Source organism: Erythranthe guttata, chromosome 3 (assembly GCF_056151865.1).
Source record: "Erythranthe guttata isolate IM_541 chromosome 3, IM_541, whole genome shotgun sequence".
NCBI classification, from domain to species: domain Eukaryota; kingdom Viridiplantae; phylum Streptophyta; class Magnoliopsida; order Lamiales; family Phrymaceae; genus Erythranthe; species Erythranthe guttata.
Genome location: NC_142535.1, coordinates 7,920,460 through 7,942,192, shown reverse-complemented (window position 1 = coordinate 7,942,192; position 21,733 = coordinate 7,920,460). Strand labels below are relative to the sequence as shown.

Genomic DNA, 21,733 nt, shown 5'->3' with positions numbered 1-21,733 from the left:
ATATAGCGCATATAGTGAATCCATATTCATGTAGTCTAAGCTAATCCTTGTGGTCACTTGCTTTCTTCCTCCAACATAAGACAAGTTGGGGCTATGTGTAAAATTGCCATCTAGCCAAAGAGACACTGTCACAAGGTTCTCCATCTGCATACAAAGAAGTGTTCAGTGACTTAAAGACAAACTCAATTATTAAATTGGGCCACATGTTCATCTCCATTATTAAATTAAAGACAAAAAAAATTGAACAGTTAAATACATTACTTTATAAAATTGAACCACATGTTAAATACATTGCTATATAAGACTTAAATACATTGCTGAGTTCACGGTTAAAGACAAAAAAAAAAGTAACCACATGTTCACTGCTTTAAACAGTTGAATACAAACACTAAAAAACATAAATTTTACAATGAATCAACTTGATTAAAGAAATGGTGTAGAAGCCCCACATGTTCCCTGGAGTTCCAGACAAGCACATGTTTTACACAAAAAAATCAATAAATAAATAAAAATTGGACCACAACCCACACCTCCCAAAAAAAGCAGACAATGTATGGACCACTACCAGGAATCTTCAAACATATGAACAGAGATTCAACATGCCTTAAAAACAGCAAAAACTCGGAAATCAAAATCCAACCTCTTTAATATATGGGCGAGAATTCTTCTAGCGCTTACATTCCTTTCTTCTGGTTCTGCGGGCTTCGGGATTCAGAGATGCAATTTCAAAATTAGGGCTTCGATTTTTTTATAGGGCTTCGAATTTCAGTTCGGAGATGTGAAATTGTTTTGTTTTTGAGAGTTGATGGTGTGGTGTGAGAGATTGTGTGGATATAATTTGGTTAAGCAAATCTGAGATACGATTTGGAGGAAAAGGTTATGATACGTATTTTGGGTATTGGGATCTTTTTTGCTTTATTTTTTATTAAGGGCAATTCTGTCATTTCACGTAAGTCAACGAGCCAGTGCACACAAAGGGGCGGTGGGCTGACTAAAACATAACATAGGGGGTTATATGCTATTTTTTTTTTCCGGGGGGGTTTTTTGCTTCCGAGAAATAACACAGGGGGGTCTATGCAATTAACTCCTTAAAAAACAATAATAGCACTTTGCACCATCAAAACACAATAAATCATTCACAATGCACCATGAATTGAATAATAAAGGCAATTTCATGTTTTATTGGTTTTTTTTTTTTCGGGATGCAAACTAAAATAATAAATTTTTATTTTCTTCAACTTCCAACCTAATTTCGAGTGCACGGAGTGCGAAAATAAAAGTAATACCGGATCATTGAAAAAACAATATTTTCATACAACATAAAATCAAATAAACTTTTATCGCTAAATTGGTCGATTGATGGATCTTTTGTTCTAACTGTTGGAAATATTAGGTAAACATATTTGGAAGATAATATGATTTTCAGATAACTTGATAATGAAATTTTTTTTTTTGTAAAATAGTTTTTTGTAATAAAAAATTTAATTTGAAATATGTTGAGAAAAATATTTTTATTTTTGCACTTTATAGTTTCAAAATTATGAATGAATAAAAAATATTAATTTAACCTTTGTAATCGAAAAAAATACCACTGAAAAATATTAAATTACCTTTATTAGCTTTAAAAATTCAATTGGGGTGCATTATGCATGATCTCTTGTGTTTCGAGAGTGCAAAATGCTATTAATTTATGGGGTAATGGCAAATAGGCCCATGACAAGGGCACTTAATTAAAAGAGAGACATCCAACTATTTTGTCTTTCAAATAAATCCAGCGCATTCAAACTTATTTGAAAATAAGGAAAATCCTTTTATATATACCAAAATTACCCCCAATTCATTGAAACCCAATTCAACTCCAATTTCACGATTTACACCCCAATTTAGCCGAATTTCATCAATTAACCAATTTTAACCCTAATTTCAATTTTGACCCCAATTTTAACCCTAATTCTTATCAATTCCACCCATTATGCCCTAACTTCCTTAATATTACACATTGACCCCGGATTTAAACAAATATATCACATTAACCCCCCAAATTTTTTTTTTCAGAAAATATTTTATTTTCTGAAGTGTTTTTTTTCCGGCCAGATTCCGGTGTTGACCGCCGGAGATCGCCAGTCTCCGGCGTTGACTTTTTTTTTTTTTTAATTTTGTTTTTTCTTAATTTTTTTTTAATTAATATTACTGTCTTGGCTGCTAAATTACTGTCTCCGGCAGTTATTTAACTGCCGGAGACAGTAATTTAGCTGTTAATTGACTTTCTTCAAAAATATTTTAATTAATATTACTGTATTCGTTGCTAAATTACTGTCTCCAGCAGTTATTTAACTGTTGGAGACAGTGATTTAATTGTTAATTGACTTTTTTATTCTTAAAAAAATATTTTTAATTAATATTATTGTATTCGTTTGCTAAATTACTGTCTCCAGCAGTTATTTAATTGTCGGAGACAGTAATTTAACTGTTAATTGACTTTTTTCATTTTTTTTCTTAAAAAAAATATTTTAATTAATAGTACTGCCTTAGATGCTAAATTACTGTCTTCAACAGTAATGTAACTATCTTAGACAATAATATTAATAATATTACTGTTCGGAAAAATAATATTCATAATATTACTGTCCCAAACAGTAATATTACTGTCTGAGACAGTAATTTAGTAGCTAAAACAGTAATATTAATTAAAATATTTTTGTCTTCTAAGAAAAAAAATTCAAAAAAAAAAAAAAAAAGTCAACGCCGGAGACCGGCGGTCAACGGTAGAATTAAGCCATTTGCCCTTAATTTATTTCGAGGGTGCAAAATACCAAAATGGTATATTTTAAGAGTGCAAAGTGGGATTAAGCCTGTTTTATTCTCGTCTACTTTTTCCTATTTATGCATTTACAAGACCTGCTCTACTAAGCTTCGGAAATATGAATCACAATAAATCGAATAAAATGAAAGCAATCAACAATTTCTGCCGAGTAATAATAATTAGGGCGAATGGCAAAAAGACCCATCACATGGGACATAAATGCATTTTGGTCAACAAAAAAAATAGTCTATCAATTAAACTCATCCCTATATCTTTAGTCTAAAATACCCTCCATAATATAATTCTTATCAATTCCACCCATTATGCTCTAACTTATTTAATATTACACATTGACCTCGTATTTAAACAAATATATCACATTAACCCCCAAAATTTTTTTTTTCAGAAAATAATTTTTTTTCTGAAATGTTTTTTTTTCAGCCAGATTTCGGCGTTGACTTTCTTTTTATTTTTCTTTTTTTTTTTAAACTTTATTTTTTCCTGAAATTTTTTTTCGGCCGGTCAACCACCGTTGACCGCCGGTCTCCGGCGTTGTTTTTTTTTTTTAATTTTTTTTTTTCTTAGAAAAAAAAATATTTTAATTAATATTATTGTCTTGGCTACTAAATTACAGTCTCAGACAGTAATATTACTGTTTGGGACAGTAATATTATGAATATTATTTTCATGTACATTAATATTATTAATATTATTGTCTAAGACAGTTAAATTACTGTTAGAGACAGTTATTTAGTATCCAAGGCAGTAATATTAATTAAAATAATTTTTTTTAAGAAAAAAAATTATTAAAAAAAAATCAATTAACAGTTAAATTACTGTGTCCGACATTTTTACATAAATGCTGGAGACAGTAATTTAGCAACGAATACAGTAATATTAAATAAAAATATTTTTTTAAGAATAAAAAAGTGAATTAACAGTTTTATTACTGTCTCGGAAAGTTAAATAACTGCTGGAGACAGTAATTTAGCAACGAATATAGTAATATTAATTAAAATATTTTTTAAGGAAAAAAAAAAAGTCAATTAACAGTTAAATTACTGTCTCCGACAACAGTTAAATTACTGTCTCCGACAGTTAAATAACTGCCGGAGACAGTAATTTAGCAGCCAAGACAGTCATATTAATTAAAATATTTTTTTAAGAAAAAACGAAATTAAAAAAAAAAAGTCAACGCCGGAGACCCGGCGGTCAACAGCAGTTGACCGGCCGGAAAAAAATTTCAGGAAAAGAAAAAGTCAACGCCGAAGACCGCGGTCAACGGCGGCGACCGACTGTCTCCGGCTGTGGCGGGTCAAAATTGGGGTCAAAATTGAAATTAGTGTTAAATTGGGTTTCAATGAATTGGGGGTAATTTTGGTATATATAAAAGGATTTTTCTTATTTGCAAATAAGTTTGAATGGGCTGAATTTATTTGAAAGACAAAAAAGTTGGATGTCCCTCTTTTAATTAAGTGGCCTTGTCATGGGCCTATTTGCCATTTGCCCTAATAATTAAAATGTCAACATAGAAATATTTAATAAGTCTTTTGAAATACAAAGATTTTAATTAATTAATTTTTTAATTGGAATTGGAATTAATTGGAGTTAACTAGGATTGGAAAGGGGCCGCGCGAACGCAGGCCCCCTCTATCACAAATTATGACGCAGGCTCGACCTCTTGGGCCGACCTTACACTAGCACCCATCCAAAGTGCAATGGAGGTCACTAGCATAGGCCATAGGTCTTATTGATCGCCTATTGACCCCGTCCAGGTAAGTAAGTTTTTAACTCAAATTTCTTCAATTTATAAACTCAATTCTCACCATTTATAATTTATTCTGTCGATGTGGGACAAGTGTGACATAATTTCTTTAGCATTTTTCATCCTTCCTAGTAATTGAATTACTCCCTTGAAACTTAAGAAAACTTAAAATTATACAAATCCTTATTTCGTCAGACCTTCCACATAACCGTTTCCAATTTCTGGTGTAACAATTCAATCCAAGCCCATGCCGACACAGCTGAAATATCATCCATAATGGTTAACAAGGGTTGTTGCCGAATCTCTCTCATTCCTCTACAGAAAATAAAAGTATGTAAGCTCATTTCCTCCTCAACACCACACCACGGGCAATATGGATCAGTGGTATTTTTTCTCCGAAACAATTCGACCTTGGTTGGTTTAATATTCGAGCAAAAGCGCCAAAGAATTTTTTTGATTTTCGGCGGGACCAAGAGTTTCCAAACCATTTTCCACTTGCGTTTCGCTACTCCGCTAACAGATCCATCATTACCCGTTCTACGGGCTTCGAATGCAAATTCCCTAGACAACAAACTGTGATAACATGATTTCACAGAAAAACGACCATCCTAAGAATGGTGCCAAATCCATCTATCCTCGGCCAATAAATTTGCAATAGACATCAATTTAACTTAATCATAGTATTTGATGAGGGATACATAAATTTGAACTTGAATTGATCGGAAATGCTAATTAACCCTCCCAAAAGAAGAACTGCGTGAATTTTACAAATATCACAATATTATCATGATCACAGCAATGTTATTGCTATCAAGAAAAGCTTGTCTTAATGTTAGTCTAACAAAACTTTCCTATCATGTGGCATTGAGAAATTAATATATCAGAAATGAATATATGCTTTAAGCTTGAGAAACCATATATAACCGGGGTGAATCGGTTCTACTATATATAGAGGTTGCATTTTCCTTAATATATGCAGAAATTTGATGTTTGATAAAAAAAAATTTACGAAACTTCCGTTATTCGGTTAGCCACATGTTTCTAGTGATTCACATGGCATGATCAAATGATACAAAGGCTTGGATAAAAATTTACAACGCCCTTGTTGACGATCCTTTACTCCAACAACATCTACGGTTCGTCGAACAGTGTGACCCTTCCCCCTCTTTCTACGACTAAACAATGTTTTTGTAAATATTGCTTCAACAACATCTACGGTTCGTCGAACAGTGTGACCCTTCCCCCTCTTTCTACGACTAAACAATGTTTTTGTAAATATTGGCCAAGCTTTCTATTTATAAGAGAGTGATTTCGAGTGATTTCAAATCTAGAGGTTGATTAAACTCAGGCAACTTTAATATATGCAGAATTTTGATGTTTGATAAAAATATTTAAACTAGAATTAATGGGGCTAATTCCTTAAGAGGAAAAAACCCTCCAAAAAGAGGCGTATGCTGCTTGGAAAGCAGCAAACACACTGTATTCTTTAGTAAAAGGCGAAGGAATAGTTCGCTACGTGCTTACCGCGCAGCTGTAGGAATTTTACAATTGCCGTGTGCTTCTATTTATTTCTTCGGCTCTAAGTTCATAGTTGGGTCTTTTTTCTATGTGGGATACTTATCTATACTTACTTTCTTTCCTATTAACAAATTTTAATTGTGTCTGAATTTCAAGTTTTAACCTAAAAAGAGAAGTTTTAACCTAAAAATATATATGCCGAATTATCAAGTAATTTTCCACCATTTGATGATAATCTAATCATGGCTTTCAGCTCTTCCTATTTTGGTTCTCCTTGATAGCGGTACGCCGATGCAAATTCTGTCAACAAAATATATGTGCCCAATTAAAAATAATTTGTAATATATATATATATATATATATATATATATATATATATATATATATATATATATATATATATATATATATTATCATACATTTACCGAGGGGTGGAAATCGGACGGAATGGATCGGAAATGCTTTTTTCGGAAATTTTCCAAATTTTTTCGGATTTAAAAAATAGGTTCCAATTTCCGTTCCAAAAAAATTGGAATTTCAAAATCTATTCCAATTTCGGAATACCACGGAATCGGCGGAATTTCGGAATTTCGGAAATTGCATTAATTCGTAATTGTTTGTTCCAAAATCGGAAATAATGGTAATTTTTTGTATTTTTTTAATATTTTTGTAATTTTCCGGCAACAAGCAAGAATCCAAAGCAAAGGTCAATAAGATGAAAAGTAAACACTTGTAAAAACAATATAATCGGTTTATCAAAGCAACCATAATCATTGCAAATTAAAAAAAAAAAAAAGTAAACATAGTTCTTGCAAAACATAAATAGAAAAACAATACAAAAATAATATATATATATATATATATATATATATATATACAACGACTCGGGGTTTTCGGATTGTAGGCACGTATTTAAGAACGTTACTTGTTCTTGGCTTATAGGTTTCCATGGTATGACAGGAACCTCGTCTAGCGATACATGTTGATACACGTACATATCTTCGGCAATTTCATTCAACATCTTGCAGTTGTGCCCAAAAAAAAATTATGTTTAGAAAAATAAAGTATCTAAGGTATCGAAGATGATAATTACACGCACAAACACATATCGCTCACGATTATATCAATTGATAATTAATAATCGAAAACTCGATAACCCACATAATATCTGGATTTAAAATTTCAGTTTATAAAGAATTGGTTGAGATCGAAAAAAAATTTAAACATCTAAAATAAAAAAAAACAGGGAATAGAAACGAAACGAACGAAAATAAATCAACGGTCGTAAAACCATAATCATGCAAGAACATGTTTCTTGAAGTTAATTATATTAACGTACCTTAATTTGGCATTGAAGATGTCCTTGATGGAAGACAATGCAACTCGGCTTAAAACTTCGGAAACCAATTCATGGGGAATACTATCGAACATACTCGAAACAGCTTTAGTGTTTCTTTTCTTGTTCTTGGATTTCTTGTCATGGTGTTTATATATATATATTATCATACATTTACCGAGGGGTGGAAATCGGACGGAATGGATCGGAAATGCTTTTTTCGGAAATTTTCCAATTTTTTTCGGATTTAAAAAATAGGTTCCAATTTCCGTTCCAAAAAATTTGGAATTTCAAAATCTATTCCAATTTCGGAATACCTCGGAATCGGCGGAATTTCGGAATTTTGGAAATTGCATTAATTCGTAATTGTTTTTTCCAAAATCGGAAGAAATGGTAATTTTTTGTATTTTTTAATGTTTTTGTAATTTTCCGGCAACAGACAAGAATCCAAAGCAAAGGTCAATAAGATGATGAAAAGTAAACACTTGTAAAAACAATATAATCGGTTTAACAAAGCAACCATAATTATTGCAAATTAAAAAAAAAAGGGAATATATATATATATATATATATATATATATATATATATATATATATATATATATATATATATATATATATATATTGGAAGTACAATCGGATCGGAAATCGGAATTTCCAACAATTTTATATGTAATTCCAATTCCATTCAAAAAATATTCGGAAAAATCGGAAATTGGAATATTGGAAATCGAAATGAAAAAAACTATTCCAAATTCGGATTTATTTTCGGATCTGAATTGGCGGAATTCGGAAATTCCGTTCCAATTTCCACCCCTACGCATACCCCATGTCTTATCACTTGCGCACAATACATTTTGATCCGAGCTGTAAACGATATCCGGTGCCTCCAAAAGCCATTGAAATGTTTTAAACCGGAGCTCGATTTTTTGCAGTTTTTGCAAGCAAAAGCCATTAGTAAAAATCCATTCAAAATTGCATTTTTTGCAGTTACTATAGCGGCCAAATTTGAAACGCGAGATTGTCTATGAAAATAATATCAACATTTTCATCCCAATCACACTCGTAAAAACACTCTGATTGTGTGTGATTCGTAATGGGGCACACATTTATAAAGAGTGCTTGCAATTGAAGGTTTGTATACGTCCAAAATAAACAGTAGATGGAATATATTCCATTTCTAAAGCAAATAGTTTTTCTGAAATAAAGTTGTGGCTTATTTGCGTGCTCGAATTGTATACAACTTTAAAAATGAAATATATGGTCTTCAAAAGAATCTATACAGATATCAGTTGGAAGAACTTGTAAAAGTAGGCAACGTCTTGTCTTAATTACCCCCACACACCCAATATCTACATCTAAGTTGTCAAATTGCGTTATATTTGTTCTCAGATAAAAAGCCTAAGACGAGAAATTAGTGCATTGTCGACGGAGTTGAATGGGCGATGGAATACGATACGTTCCTAATGGCTCTATTGGACCGAGCTTCGAGTATCATGAGACCTTCGAGTCCGTAATCGTGAAAGTATCCGAGCAAATGGTTCGATCGTATGAGTGACAATTCAATGTGGATGCTGTGAAACTCCGTCTGCAACACATAAGAAACCAGTACGTTATCAATCTAATTTTTAACCACATTAACGATCCCACGTTGGAAATGGATTGGGCCACTTGTACGTTTACTCGGTGTGGTAGTATCTTATTAAATAAATTTTCAATCTGTTAATTCGTGTTTTGGGTATTGGCGGTCGTATATGTCTTTGTGTTTTAAGTGTCAACGAGATCTATATTATGTCTTGCTCAATATTACGCGTCTCGTGATGAGCTGTTTAGTGGTTTGTAATTGTTTGTCCAATTTTTGTAAAACTTTTCGTTTGTATTTCCTTATGTTTAAAATTGTTAATGACGAACTCTCTCAAAGAAATACAACAGAATATGAAATTGAAATTGTATTGATACGGTTACAAATTCAAGTAAAACAACGCGATATAATGGTGAAAAACTGTGACCCGCACACAGTGGCGGAACCATGTATATATAGTTGGGGGGTCCAAATGTTAGATGGTATAGTAAAAGTTTATAGGGGCGTGACTTGCTCGAGGGTACGTACTGTAGTCGATTTTTTGTAAGGATATTATATATATGTAGATGAATTACGTGAATGTGTGATATGTTAAAAAATAAAATAAAAAATCAAATATTGATTAGAAATATAGAATCCATAATCAAATTTGAAAGAAAACTAAGTTGACAAAATATAAGTATTATTTGTTAAGGTGGCTAATACATAACTGTTAGGATAGTATACTAAAAGTCTCGCTTTTAGCTTCATAATTTTATTATTGAATTAATAAAATAATTTATTATCATTTTATGAGAATCTGCACTAGGGTATTCAATGCATTTAATTGATTGGTTGTCAATTAATTAAAAGCATAAGTCTAATATTCTAATAGTATTCGAGATGGTGTGTTACGGCGCACAGAAAGATCATTTCGAAAGTTCGTTTAGAATATAAAGATAAACGTTCACAATCTAGATGGAAATGGACTAACCATTGGTAAAAGATTGTAGCACAATGTTTAAGTGATTGGTCTTGATCACAGTAAACAGAGAATAACTTTTGTAGTTATTGTTTTGACTTATTGTGCTAGCACACCCGGCATGTGTTGAACCGGACAAAGTGAAATAATTGTTTCATCACTGTTCACAAATGAAACTGTATTATTTCTAGTTGACAGTATATTACTTACTCTCTTAATCCCTAGATAATTGACGTACACATTTAATTGATGATCTCTACTTTGATGTCACAATGGGAGAGATTCCTATATTGAGTCAAATGGCCCCCGGTGCTAGGGGTGGGCATTCGGGTCGGGTCGGGTTATTCGGGTCGGGTTATTCGGGTTTTTTGCAAAAAAAAAATTACCCGAACCCGACCCGAAATAACCGGGTACCCGGCAACCGGGTACCCGGTTATCTCGGGTCGGGTTCGGGTCGGGTTCGGGTTTTGCTATTTTCCTCTTTTTTTTTTTTTTTTTTTTTTTTAAATAAACAATAACTAAATTTACTTAAGATATATATATATATATATATATATATATATATATATATAAACATATACATAGTAACATATACTGTCACTGATATACATATATATATATATATATATATATATATATATATATATATATATATATATATATATATATATATATATATATATATATATATATATATATATATATATATATATATATATATATCTTTATATATATTAAAAAAAAAAAAAAAAAAAAAAAAAAAAAAAAAAAATTCAACCGGGTACCCGGGTAGGATTTCTAATACCCGGACCCGACCCGGTTTGGGAGCACCGGGTACCCGAACCCGGGAAAAACCCGGTTACGTAAAAAATTACCCGACCCGGTCGGGTAATACCCGACCGGGTCGGGTTATACCCGAATAACCCGACCCGAATGCCCACCCCTACCCGGTGCGTTGGGTAGAGACATTAAGAATTAATAGGTGGAAATTAATTATCGAAAGGAATCCACATCTCTGAAATATGGGATTGATAATAACCCTTGAGTAGCTTATAAGATTTGTTTATGCCAAGTCCTGGCCAGGTGGATTTCGTATCCGGCATACTCAAATAAGTTAGGCGTGTAAGACTCATGAAAAGAAACCATTTAATTTATTTAGCAGTGAATAAATTATTTGGTGGTTATAAGATATCTTAATGTGGGGAGAATCAAAGTAATGATCGACCGGAGCTCGAATGTAATATTTGAGAATATAAACGGGAGTTCAATAATTATTTGGTAGTGGAAAATAAATAATTATTTAATGATTAATTAAATGAATTCTTTTAAGAGTTTGGATTTAATTAATTATTAGTTGCCCGATTTATATTTTCTCTTTTAGTCCCTATTGTAGCCCAATGGATTTTCTAATTAATCGAGAAAATAAAGTTCAACTAATATTATATATTGGAATTAATGTAGCCGAAAATTAAGTCCACTTTGGATTGTAATTTTCGACTATATAGAGTTATAGAAGGAGTGGGATTTGTTTCCATGTAATCCTCTCTATGTGGGACTCTAATTCCTTGTGCTATATATATTGGAGATTAGGTTGATGAGAGGATAATTAATTCCCACACGCCTATTCACGTTGGAGAAGAAAATATTTTTCTCTTCTTCTCTTCTCCCTTGTAGAAGAATTATTAATCCGGGATATACAATAGAAGATTATAGGTTTTTAGAGCAAACCATAAATCCCGAATTTTCTTAGCAGTCCTGCGAAGAAATTCACCATAAATCAACCATTAGTCGGATAGGCTCGAAATTTATACAGTAGCTTCCTAACCCTTAGATCTACAATCTGTCCGAAGGGTTTCGCGATCGGATCAACGATCGCGGAGATATCAGTGAAGGAAGAGGACTGGAAATTTCTGGACCGCAACTTTTACGAAGGTTGAAGGCTTGACGTGGATCCTCGTTCGTGCGCCGAAGATAGAAACAAATCTGCTCGCGTAAACTGTAAGTTGCTAGATTCCGCTTTAAACGAATCTAATCAAAGCATGTTAATAAAATTAAAACCGGCTAATCTAGAACCTCTTGCGAATTTTCATTGAATCCTGGGCTTCACATCCCAACAATAACAACCTCTGTTACACAGACACGGCAAACACATGAAGTTTCCCCGTGTCGGAAACGTTTCGGACACGAAACGCGAAGACACCTTTAAGAAACGCTGTTGGGCCGTGTCTGTAATGTTTGAAAAGTTGGACACGCGTACCCTAAGTAGACACGCGTGTCAAGGGGAAAAAAAAAGAATTTTCTTTTTTACAAATCTGATTATTTGGGTTTTTGTGAAACTGGAGGAATAAATTGGCAGCTCTCTCTCATTAATCCGATAATTAATTGCAAATTTATTTGAATAAACAATTAAACGTATTAAATATATATTCATGTATATTTTAATATTGTACATAAAAAATAAAACATAATTTAGTAATAATTTATAAATAAACCCCTATATTTTTAATATTTACACGTATTCCCCACGTTCCCGTGTCCTACTTTTTTTGATTAAGTGTATCCCGGTGTCCGTATCCGTGTGTCGCCGTGTCCCCGTTCCCGTGTCTATGTAACATAGACAATAACTAAATTTACTTAAGATATATATATATATATATATATATATATATATATATATATATATATATATATATATATATATATATATATATATATATATCAGTATATGTATATATATGTATATCAGTATATGTATATATATATATATATATATATATATATATAGACATATACATATACATATATATATAGACATATATATATATATATATATATATATATATATATATATATATATATATATATATATATATATATATATATATATATATATATATATATATATATATACTGTCACTGATATACATATATATACATATACTGATATATATATATATATATATATATATATATATATATATCTTTATATATATAAAAAAAAAAAAAAAAAAAAAAAAAAAAAAAAAAAAAAATCAGCCGGGTACCCGGGTAGGATTTCTAATACCCGGACCCGACCCGGTTTGGGAGCACCGGGTACCCGAACCCGGGAAAAACCCGGTTACGAAAAAAATTACCCGATCCGGTCGGGTAATACCCGACCGGGTCGGGTTATACCCGAATAACCCGACCCGAATGCCCACCCCTAATGGAGGACGATTTGGGGAAAGATTGACGCAACGACGGCGTTTTGCTCCGGAAATAAATTAATCAGAAATTGATATATTAAATCTACCTGGATTCAGAAAAAAAATAAAAGGCCCAATCGGCCTGGATTGACTTAACGGGCTATCAGCCCGTAATTATTACAAAAAATATATTTTATTTCATTTTTGTAGAAATTGTTATATTAAATCTACTAATTGGATGACCATATATATTTTTTGTAAATTTTTATATCTACTCACTCACTGGATGGGAAATTGATATATTTTATTCCAAATAATAATAATAATAATAATAATAATAATAATAAGGATAATAATAATAATAATAATAATAATAATAATAATAATAATAATAATAATAATAATAATAAATATAATAATAATAATAATAATAATAATAATAATAATAATAATAATAATAATAATAATAATAATAACAATAATAATAATAATAATAATAATAATAATAATAATAATAATAATTTTATTATTATTATTATTATTATTATTATTATTATTATCATTATTATTTTTTTTTTTTTGAGAAAATTATTATCATTATTATTATTATTATTATTATTATTATTATTATTATTATTATTATTATTATTATTATTATTATCATTATTATTATTATTACTATTATTATTATTATTATTATTATTATTAAAAAGAGAGGAAATTTTCTTAAATTTTTAATTTTAGAAATAATAATATAAACCACTAGAAAACTGTGAATTATAGCCACAAATAATTAAAACAATGGTATATAAACCCAACACAAATATGACTGGACACATCAACTTGACTAGATTTGGATATCTTTCGCGACTGGACAAGAAAAGCAGGGCCCTAATTGATTTTCGTTTTATTGCAATTATTATTATTATTTTAAAGGGGTAATGGCAAATAGGACAAGGGCACTTAATTAAGAGAGGGACCTCCAATTTTTTGTCTTTCAAATAAATCCAACCTATTCAAACTTATTTGCAAATAAGGAAAATCCTTTCATATATACCAAAATTACCCCCAATTCATTGAAACCCAATTCAACTCCAATTTCATGATTTACACCCCAATTTAGCCCAATTCATCAATTAACCAATTTTAACCCTAATTTCAATTTTGACCCCAATTTTAACCCTAATTCTTATCAATTCCACCAATTATGCTCTAACTTCCTTAATATTACACATTGACCCCGGATTTAAACAAATATATCACATTAACCCCCCAAAATTTTTTTTTTCAGAAAATATTTTTTTTTCTGAAATGTTTTCTTTTCGGCCAGATTACGGCGTTGACCGCCGGAGACCGCTGGTTTCCGGCGTTGACTTTTTTTTTTTTTTTTTTTTTTTTTGTTTTTTCTTAAAAATTTTTTTAATTAATATTACTGTCTTGGCTGCTAAATTACTGTGTCCGGCAGTTATTTAACTGCCGGAGACAGTAATTTAGCTGTTAATTGACATTTTTTTTTCTTCAAAAATATTTTAATTAATATTACTGTATATCTTGCTAAATTACTGTCTCCAACAGTTATTTAACTGTTGGAGACAGTGATTTAACTGTTAATTGACTTTTTTATTCTTAAAAAAAAATATTTTTAATTAATATTACTGTATTCGTTTGCTAAATTACTGTCTCCAACAGATATTTAACTGTCGGAGACAGTAATTTAACTGTTAATTGACTTTTTTTTCATTTTTTTTCTTAAAAAAAAATATTTTAATTAATAGTACTGCCTTAGATGCTAAATTACTGTCTTCAACAGTAATTTAATTGTCTTAGACAATAATATTAATAATATTACTGTTCGGAAAAATAATATTAATAATATTACTGTTCGGAAAAATAATATTCATAATATTACTGTCCCAAACAGTAATATTACTGTCTGAGACAGTAATTTAGTAGCTAAAACAGTAATATTAATTAAAATATTTTTTTCTTCTAAGAAAAAAAATTCAAAAAAAAAAAAAAAGTCAATTGTAGATGGCAGGAGGCCGGGGGAAAAGTCTTATGAGTCAAGTTGCCGGTAAAGGCAAGAGCTTAATGAAAGCCTTGAGCGGGAAGGGGGACAATCTGGAAGATCCGGATCGCATTGGAGACCGAGATGTCCTTGCTTCCGCCCGTAGAAGAAAGCAGTTAGCTCGAGAAGCAGCGTTACAGCGGGAAGAAGAGAGACTGAGACGAGAAGTTGTTGCAGCTGGAGCCGGACCAAGATTGAGCAGACAAGTGGTTTGTCTAATGGTACAAGATTGTTAATTATTTGATTAGGAAATCGAGTTCTAGAAACATAGATTATATCAAGTTCAAATATTGAAGACAAAGTCTTTATACCAAGATTTTGGTTAACCCCATCATACAAGAGGATTCCATTTCATTTTCAACGTCGACAATTCCCTATTGGTCTTTCATTTGCTATGACAATAAATAAAAGTCAAGTGTATGTTGTTTTTTCGAGGGTTACCGCTCGAAATGGTTTGAACATACTTATAGTTGACAAAGAAGGAAAAACTTCCAACAGTACAACAAATGTTGTTTATAAAGAAGTATTCTCAAATATCAGGTAACTAATTTTGTATATTATTCAAATTATTTATTATGTAAAATTAACTTTTGCATCATGAACACATTCGAAATTATTGTACAGCATGTGAAGGTGGATTCAACAGGTTTGAAGATGTTGTTATGTTATACTTTGCCACATTAAGAATGCCAATCTTTTACCCAAAGTTGTTTTATTTATGTCCCCACAAGTATATTTGTATCTACAACAATTTATGTTCGTATATTGTTTGTTGTTAGTTTATTTTTTATTATAACATTCTCTTATGTATGCCCGTTTTCATGTCATTTATTTAAACTATTTTTTGTATTTTATTTGGAAACAATCCACTGTGCAACGGGTCAGGGTACTAGTTTTCATAACAAAAAATAGATTTAAAAAAAAAATGCAAAACATATATTAAATATAAATAACCTATAAATAATAATAATAAAAAGAATTATCACAATATACCTAAACATTTTAAAGCATTTCTAATTTAATTTGTGTTGTATATATGTGCTTATTTTTTTAGGAGTACTGTGTGGACTGTAGACAAGTTGAATATATGTTATAGTTGTTAGTAATAAAATCATTCAACTCTTATATTTAACAATTATAATATAATTACTATGTATTTATTAATTATTTAACATTACAAAAGTTTTTAAAGTATTTATTAAACAATTTTTTTCGAGTAATTATAAAAATTTAACACTTAATAGATGTTTTGTTTTATTTATTAATTAAAAAAATAACATAAAACTACATGGCCAGATTCTGGACAACCAAAACATGACAATTTTGTAATATTGAAAAAAAGTCACTAATTACGAGTATGTCCCTTCAATATTAATATTTGAATATTTTTGGTTTCTCACACTTCTGCACTACACAACTTCCAAACTCATGACCTGAATTTTAATGCTAAGATTTTCCCAGAAAATGCTATGTCCTGAATTAATAGAGTAAACTACAAAAGGTACCCATGTATAATCTCAAAATAGAAAAACCTCCCCTATAATAAAAAACTAACAAAACACCCCGTGAGTTTTTTGTAAATAGCAAACTTGACCCATTACCAATTTAAAGATTGACCTTGTGTGAATAGACAAAAAAAAACCTGGGAAATATATTATTTTTATAAGTACTAGTATTTTTCCCCGTGCGCTGCACGGGAGTCTACTTAAATAAAAGAATCAAAATTGAAAATCACAAAATATATTTTTTGTCAGATAATAGAAACTCGATAAATTAATAATCTTGCTTCAATAATAATTTATTATTGTCCCGAACTTAGGAAAAAAAAAACATTCATATAATTACACACTATTTAGATTATTTTAAGGTAAATGAATAAAAATATCCTGGGGTAACCATTATTCAACCAAAATGGTACGGATTTCTCAAAATGTGCCACAATGGCTTGATGAGTATATAAAAAATGATTGACAAATCAAATAGTTTTGTTTTTGCAGAATATGAGACAACAAAATTACAAACGGAAGAAGAACGATACATGTTTTGGTTTAGAATTACATGTCAACAATTTTCGCAAATCCATTTATATATTAATGCATCCTCTAATTCTCGTAACATAGAATCGGGAAGCCAATATTTCTGAGTAATTCTTTCCTCCCACATTAAACAAAAATCAACTCATCCTCAACTCCAATATCACCATAATTCCAATATAGCACTTCTTCTTTGGAAATATGGACACCATCTTCGGATTGATTAATAGAATGACCGTTGCCATTGAAAGTTGAAATCAGAAAAGATGATTCGCTGAAGCCGTTTGAAATATTTGTCTTCTCAATGGAGGTATTACAACACAAATCGATGAAACTGGTGGTGTGTCGTAACTTCAGAGCCGTTTTCAGATGTGCTACCTTTCTTTGTTATAGTCTTAATGTGTTCGATATTGAATTGTCCCTACAGGTTCACATAAAAAAATGAGAAGAGAAAATAACAGTAAAGAAGAGCTCATCAATGTTTAAGAAACAAAGTTAATTGATGGACGCTAAGCTAAATATAGTAAAGCCTGAAAATGTTGAAATACATTCCTTTGGCATTGAATAAATGATTGTGGGTGGTTATACTTTCCTACTTGCCAGATACGTAGCAATTGCAGTGACTAAATTTTGATTGCAGAACTTGGGATAGTGAAGTCAATAAATTAGTCAAACAAAGAAAGGGTTCAACGATCCAACCATTAACAATATTTGTGAAATCAAAAGGTTAATTGAACAAAAATTACAAAGCATTAATTCCCTCTACTTTCAACTAAGAACCAACACCACAACTTAGGGGTGGAAATCGGACGGATCGGATCGGATATGGGCCTTTCGGAAAATTTCCGATTTTTTTCGGAACTGAAATATCAATTCCGATTCCGATTCCGATTTTTTCGGAATCCAAAAACATATTCCGATTCCGATTTTTTCGGAAATTTCGGAAAATCGGATTTTTTTCGGAATTTTTCATTTTCACATATTTCTTCAACACACCCAAAAAAAACACACAGGCAAACCTACAAACACAATTTCTTTCGGTTTTTTTCAAAGATCTCAGCAATATCATTAATCTGAGCACTAATTGTGAAAACATTTCAAATATGTTAACAATTTAGTTCAAGATTGCTAAGATCTGGTCGATCGAAATAAACGAGAAACACCCAAAAAGATTCTTAACGAAAAAAAGATGATCGATTGGGAGAACTGGTGCCAGGAGCGCACGGTGGCTGAGAGGCGGAGCAGTTGATGGGTTGAGCGGCAGCGACTTCAGAAGGAGAGGGGGAGAGGCGGAGCGGCGAAATTAGGTTAGAAAATCGAGAGGAAAAGGCAATAACAGCTGCATACTCTAAGTAGGAATATCAAATTAGGTCTAGAATGTAAAAGATGAGGACTACTTATAGTAATGGGCCAAAATTAAATGGGTCAAATATCAAGATTTTGAAACAAATAACTTGTGGCCCAACCCGAAATAGAAAAATTATAGTAGTCTTAGATTGTAAAATAATTTTTAAATACATAGAAAAATCGGAAATTTTCGGAATTAATCGGAAATTTTCGGAAATATTCGGAATTATTTTTGGATCGGAATTCGGAAATTCCAAAAAAAATATATCAAGTTCCGATTCCGATCCGATTTTTTTCGGAAAAATCGGAATTCGGAATTTCGGAAATCGGATTACAAAAAATCGTTCCAAAATCGGAAATATTCGGATCGGAATCAGCGGAATTCGGAAATTTCGTTCCGATTTCCACCCCTAACCACAACACATTAAAAGAGACAAAAAATAAGGAAAAAAAAAAAAGAATCATCAACTACGGCTTCAAACAATTAAAAGAAGTCGGAGTTTTCCTATAAGCTCATATTACCTCAGTTTATAAATCACATTATGAATTCCACGACTACAAACAATTAAAAAGAGTCTACAGTTTCCTATGAACCCTTATTAGCTCAGTTTTTGCATCACTATAAACGCGGACAGAATTGTACTTAAAATGCAGTAACATTAAAATCCAAGTTAGTCTACTTTGAGCATGTTGTAAAATATAAACACTGAAATTTTTTTGCCTCTTCAAAATATTGGAATTTATAGTCAATAAACATACCTTGAATTTCCGCAATATTCCGGTGGGGTAGAAAAAATCAAAACAAAGAAGAAACAAACTTCTCAAAGAATTCAATCTATTCAAACGGGTGGTGGAAGAACCGTGAGAAATAGGGGGGAAAAAAAGGGGCAACTATCGAATTCAAACTATTGAAGCTGATAGTTTTTCAAACTAATTCATGTACAATATTTATTGCTATACTCATCTCATTTCTCTCCTAGAGTTAGTCATTTCCAGACTTTTTCATGAACAAATAATAACATAGGCAATGACTCTCACTGATTCAATGTGACATTTATGTCACTTAATAAGATGAATTTTGCAAGTTTTTCTTTGCTAAGTATTCTTATGTGCTACTCTTCACTTCACAATCATTTTATTGTTTGTTTAACCATCAAGCATGCAGGTTGCGACCACAAAACATGAAAATGCACAATTCTATTATTCCACAAAAGATAAGACAGCTAGATTTATTTACTTATCAATTTACCGAATGATGATGAGATACCACTTGAGCCTACAAAAGCATTCGACAGATATACCGCCCCCAACAAAGGATACGCTTGAATTATATAATAATTAAAAAAAAAAACATGCATTTTACTATAGAGAGAACATAAAGGTAATCTAAAGAGGAACTTTTACCTCCGACCAAGAAAATATCGGCGCCTGTGCAACCAACGAACACCGCTGAAAGTCAATCAAAACCAAAGGAGTACAAAATTTTCAGCAAAACTTGAACATAAACAAAAGAAAATCACAAATATTGAACTATAAAGAATCCGATTGACAAAGTGAGGGTTATGAATTATGATTGCGTGGAGCCTAATATTGTTATGGTGTAAAAACAATAGGAACAACTACTGTATAACTGTTTCCTCTGAATCAAACTTACAATCCAGACAAAGAATCAAAAAAGAAGATTAGAAATATACCTCCGCCGAGACTGTTCTTTGCATATGTAATCTTTTAAGATTATGCCATTTTTTTTGTAGTCAATAGATTTAGTCGCCACTACCCCTGCAAAAACCACAAACACACATAAAAAAAAATACTAAAACTGAGAAACTCACTTATTACTTTTGCTAATTGTATTCTTATAAATTAACAAAACTGTAACATATAGAAAAAGAGGGGAGGGAATTAACTGGAAGAATTACAGGTGATAGTTTGTGGAATTGCTCGGTGGAGAAGATATAGAGTCACCGGGAGAACATGATGGGATGATATTAAGGAAGTGGTTGTAAAGAGTGAGCCACGATCTTCTTCTTCGACAGCTCGATCGTGGCTCAATCCAACAGATGTAGCAAATGATATCCATAAGAATATCAGGATCCTTTTTTTCCCCTTCTAATAAAGCAACCAATTCCATGTTGAGATATTGAAACAAATCCCAAATTTTCCAAAAACAAAAATTATTGCTCACATCTCAAATAATGTTCTGAATCCCAGGTACTCATTAAAATACACAGCAATAAAAATACATTGTGGAAATAATAGGGAAAACAGTCTAAAAAAATAAAATTAAAAAACCAACCCGAGGGCTTAAATGAGTGCGTCCCATTCCCAAACTGCTTCACAAAAAATGAATTTAATAAAAATTATGAAGGAAAAACAAATAGATATTGTTTGATTTACAGATAAAAAAAAATGGAGGCTTCTTATTTGTCATACCGTCTCTGCGAAACTATTTTTATGAAAGAAGATAAAATTAAAGAAAAAATGAAAGGAAAATTAGTAGAATTCAATAAATTGAACACAAATGAAATTAGTGTTTCCTGCGCAAAAACACCATTAAATTTCAGTCATAACAATAAATTGAAAAGTGGTTAAGGCTCAGGTCATTACTGTCGATTCTGATTTCACATTCTACAAACAAATTGAAGATGAAATGGAGGGAAGAGAAAAGCATGATTAGAAAGGAAGTATATTTTCTTTTCTGGTTTTTTTCTTTCTCTTGAAATTACATAAATGTGTTCATTTGTGGGTGATGAAGAAAACCTGAGAGAGGAGTTAATTTTTTTTGAGAAAGAAAGTCAATGAGGATATGAGAGAGAGGATTAGAACCCCCAAATTATTGGGTCAACAGGAACCGAAAACCAAAAATTAACATGAACAGACGGAAAAGCCCTTAGGGTTTCAAATATTTTACAAAAATAGAATTAGGATTTCGAGGAAAACCTTTCTTTTATATATAAAGATTAAAAAATCACAAAATGAAATAATATAAATTCTAATGTTCTAATATTCTAACTATTTATTTTTTTATTAGTGATAAAAAAACTACTTTATTTTTGTTATATCTTTTCTTTTAATTAGAAAAATGCGATGGGGTTTTTTTTTTTTTAATTATCATATAATTTCTTTATAACTTTT

At 31.0% G+C, this 21,733-nt stretch overlaps 1 protein-coding gene and 2 non-coding genes across 4 annotated transcripts; all 3 read right to left on the bottom strand.

Annotated features, from left to right (window-relative positions):
- Positions 1–4,425: 4,425 nt before the first annotated feature.
- LOC148771698 (U1 spliceosomal RNA) lies at positions 4,426–4,586 on the bottom strand. Its single transcript, XR_016030563.1, has one exon. It is a non-coding gene; the product is annotated as a U1 spliceosomal RNA (small nuclear RNA).
- A 1,395-nt stretch (positions 4,587–5,981) lies between these two features.
- Positions 5,982–6,101, bottom strand: LOC148771697 (U5 spliceosomal RNA). Its single transcript, XR_016030600.1, has one exon. It is a non-coding gene; the product is annotated as a U5 spliceosomal RNA (small nuclear RNA).
- Positions 6,102–17,139: 11,038 nt separating this feature from the next.
- LOC148771696 (uncharacterized) lies at positions 17,140–21,412 on the bottom strand. Of its 2 annotated transcripts, XM_088815477.1 has the most exons (7): positions 21,206–21,412; positions 20,895–20,928; positions 20,518–20,707; positions 20,293–20,377; positions 20,003–20,047; positions 18,476–18,518; positions 17,140–17,672 (listed from the first exon to the last, which is right to left on the bottom strand). In XM_088815477.1, exons 2-7 carry the CDS (start codon positions 20,919–20,921, stop codon positions 17,565–17,567), a joined length of 498 nt encoding a protein of 165 aa, XP_088671603.1. In that variant the 5' UTR covers positions 20,922–20,928; positions 21,206–21,412; the 3' UTR covers positions 17,140–17,564. The 2 variants fall into 2 exon arrangements, with proteins under 2 accessions (XP_088671603.1, XP_088671604.1); XM_088815478.1 differs by lacking the exon at positions 18,476–18,518 and having other exon boundaries at positions 20,506–20,707.
- Positions 21,413–21,733: the final 321 nt, after the last annotated feature.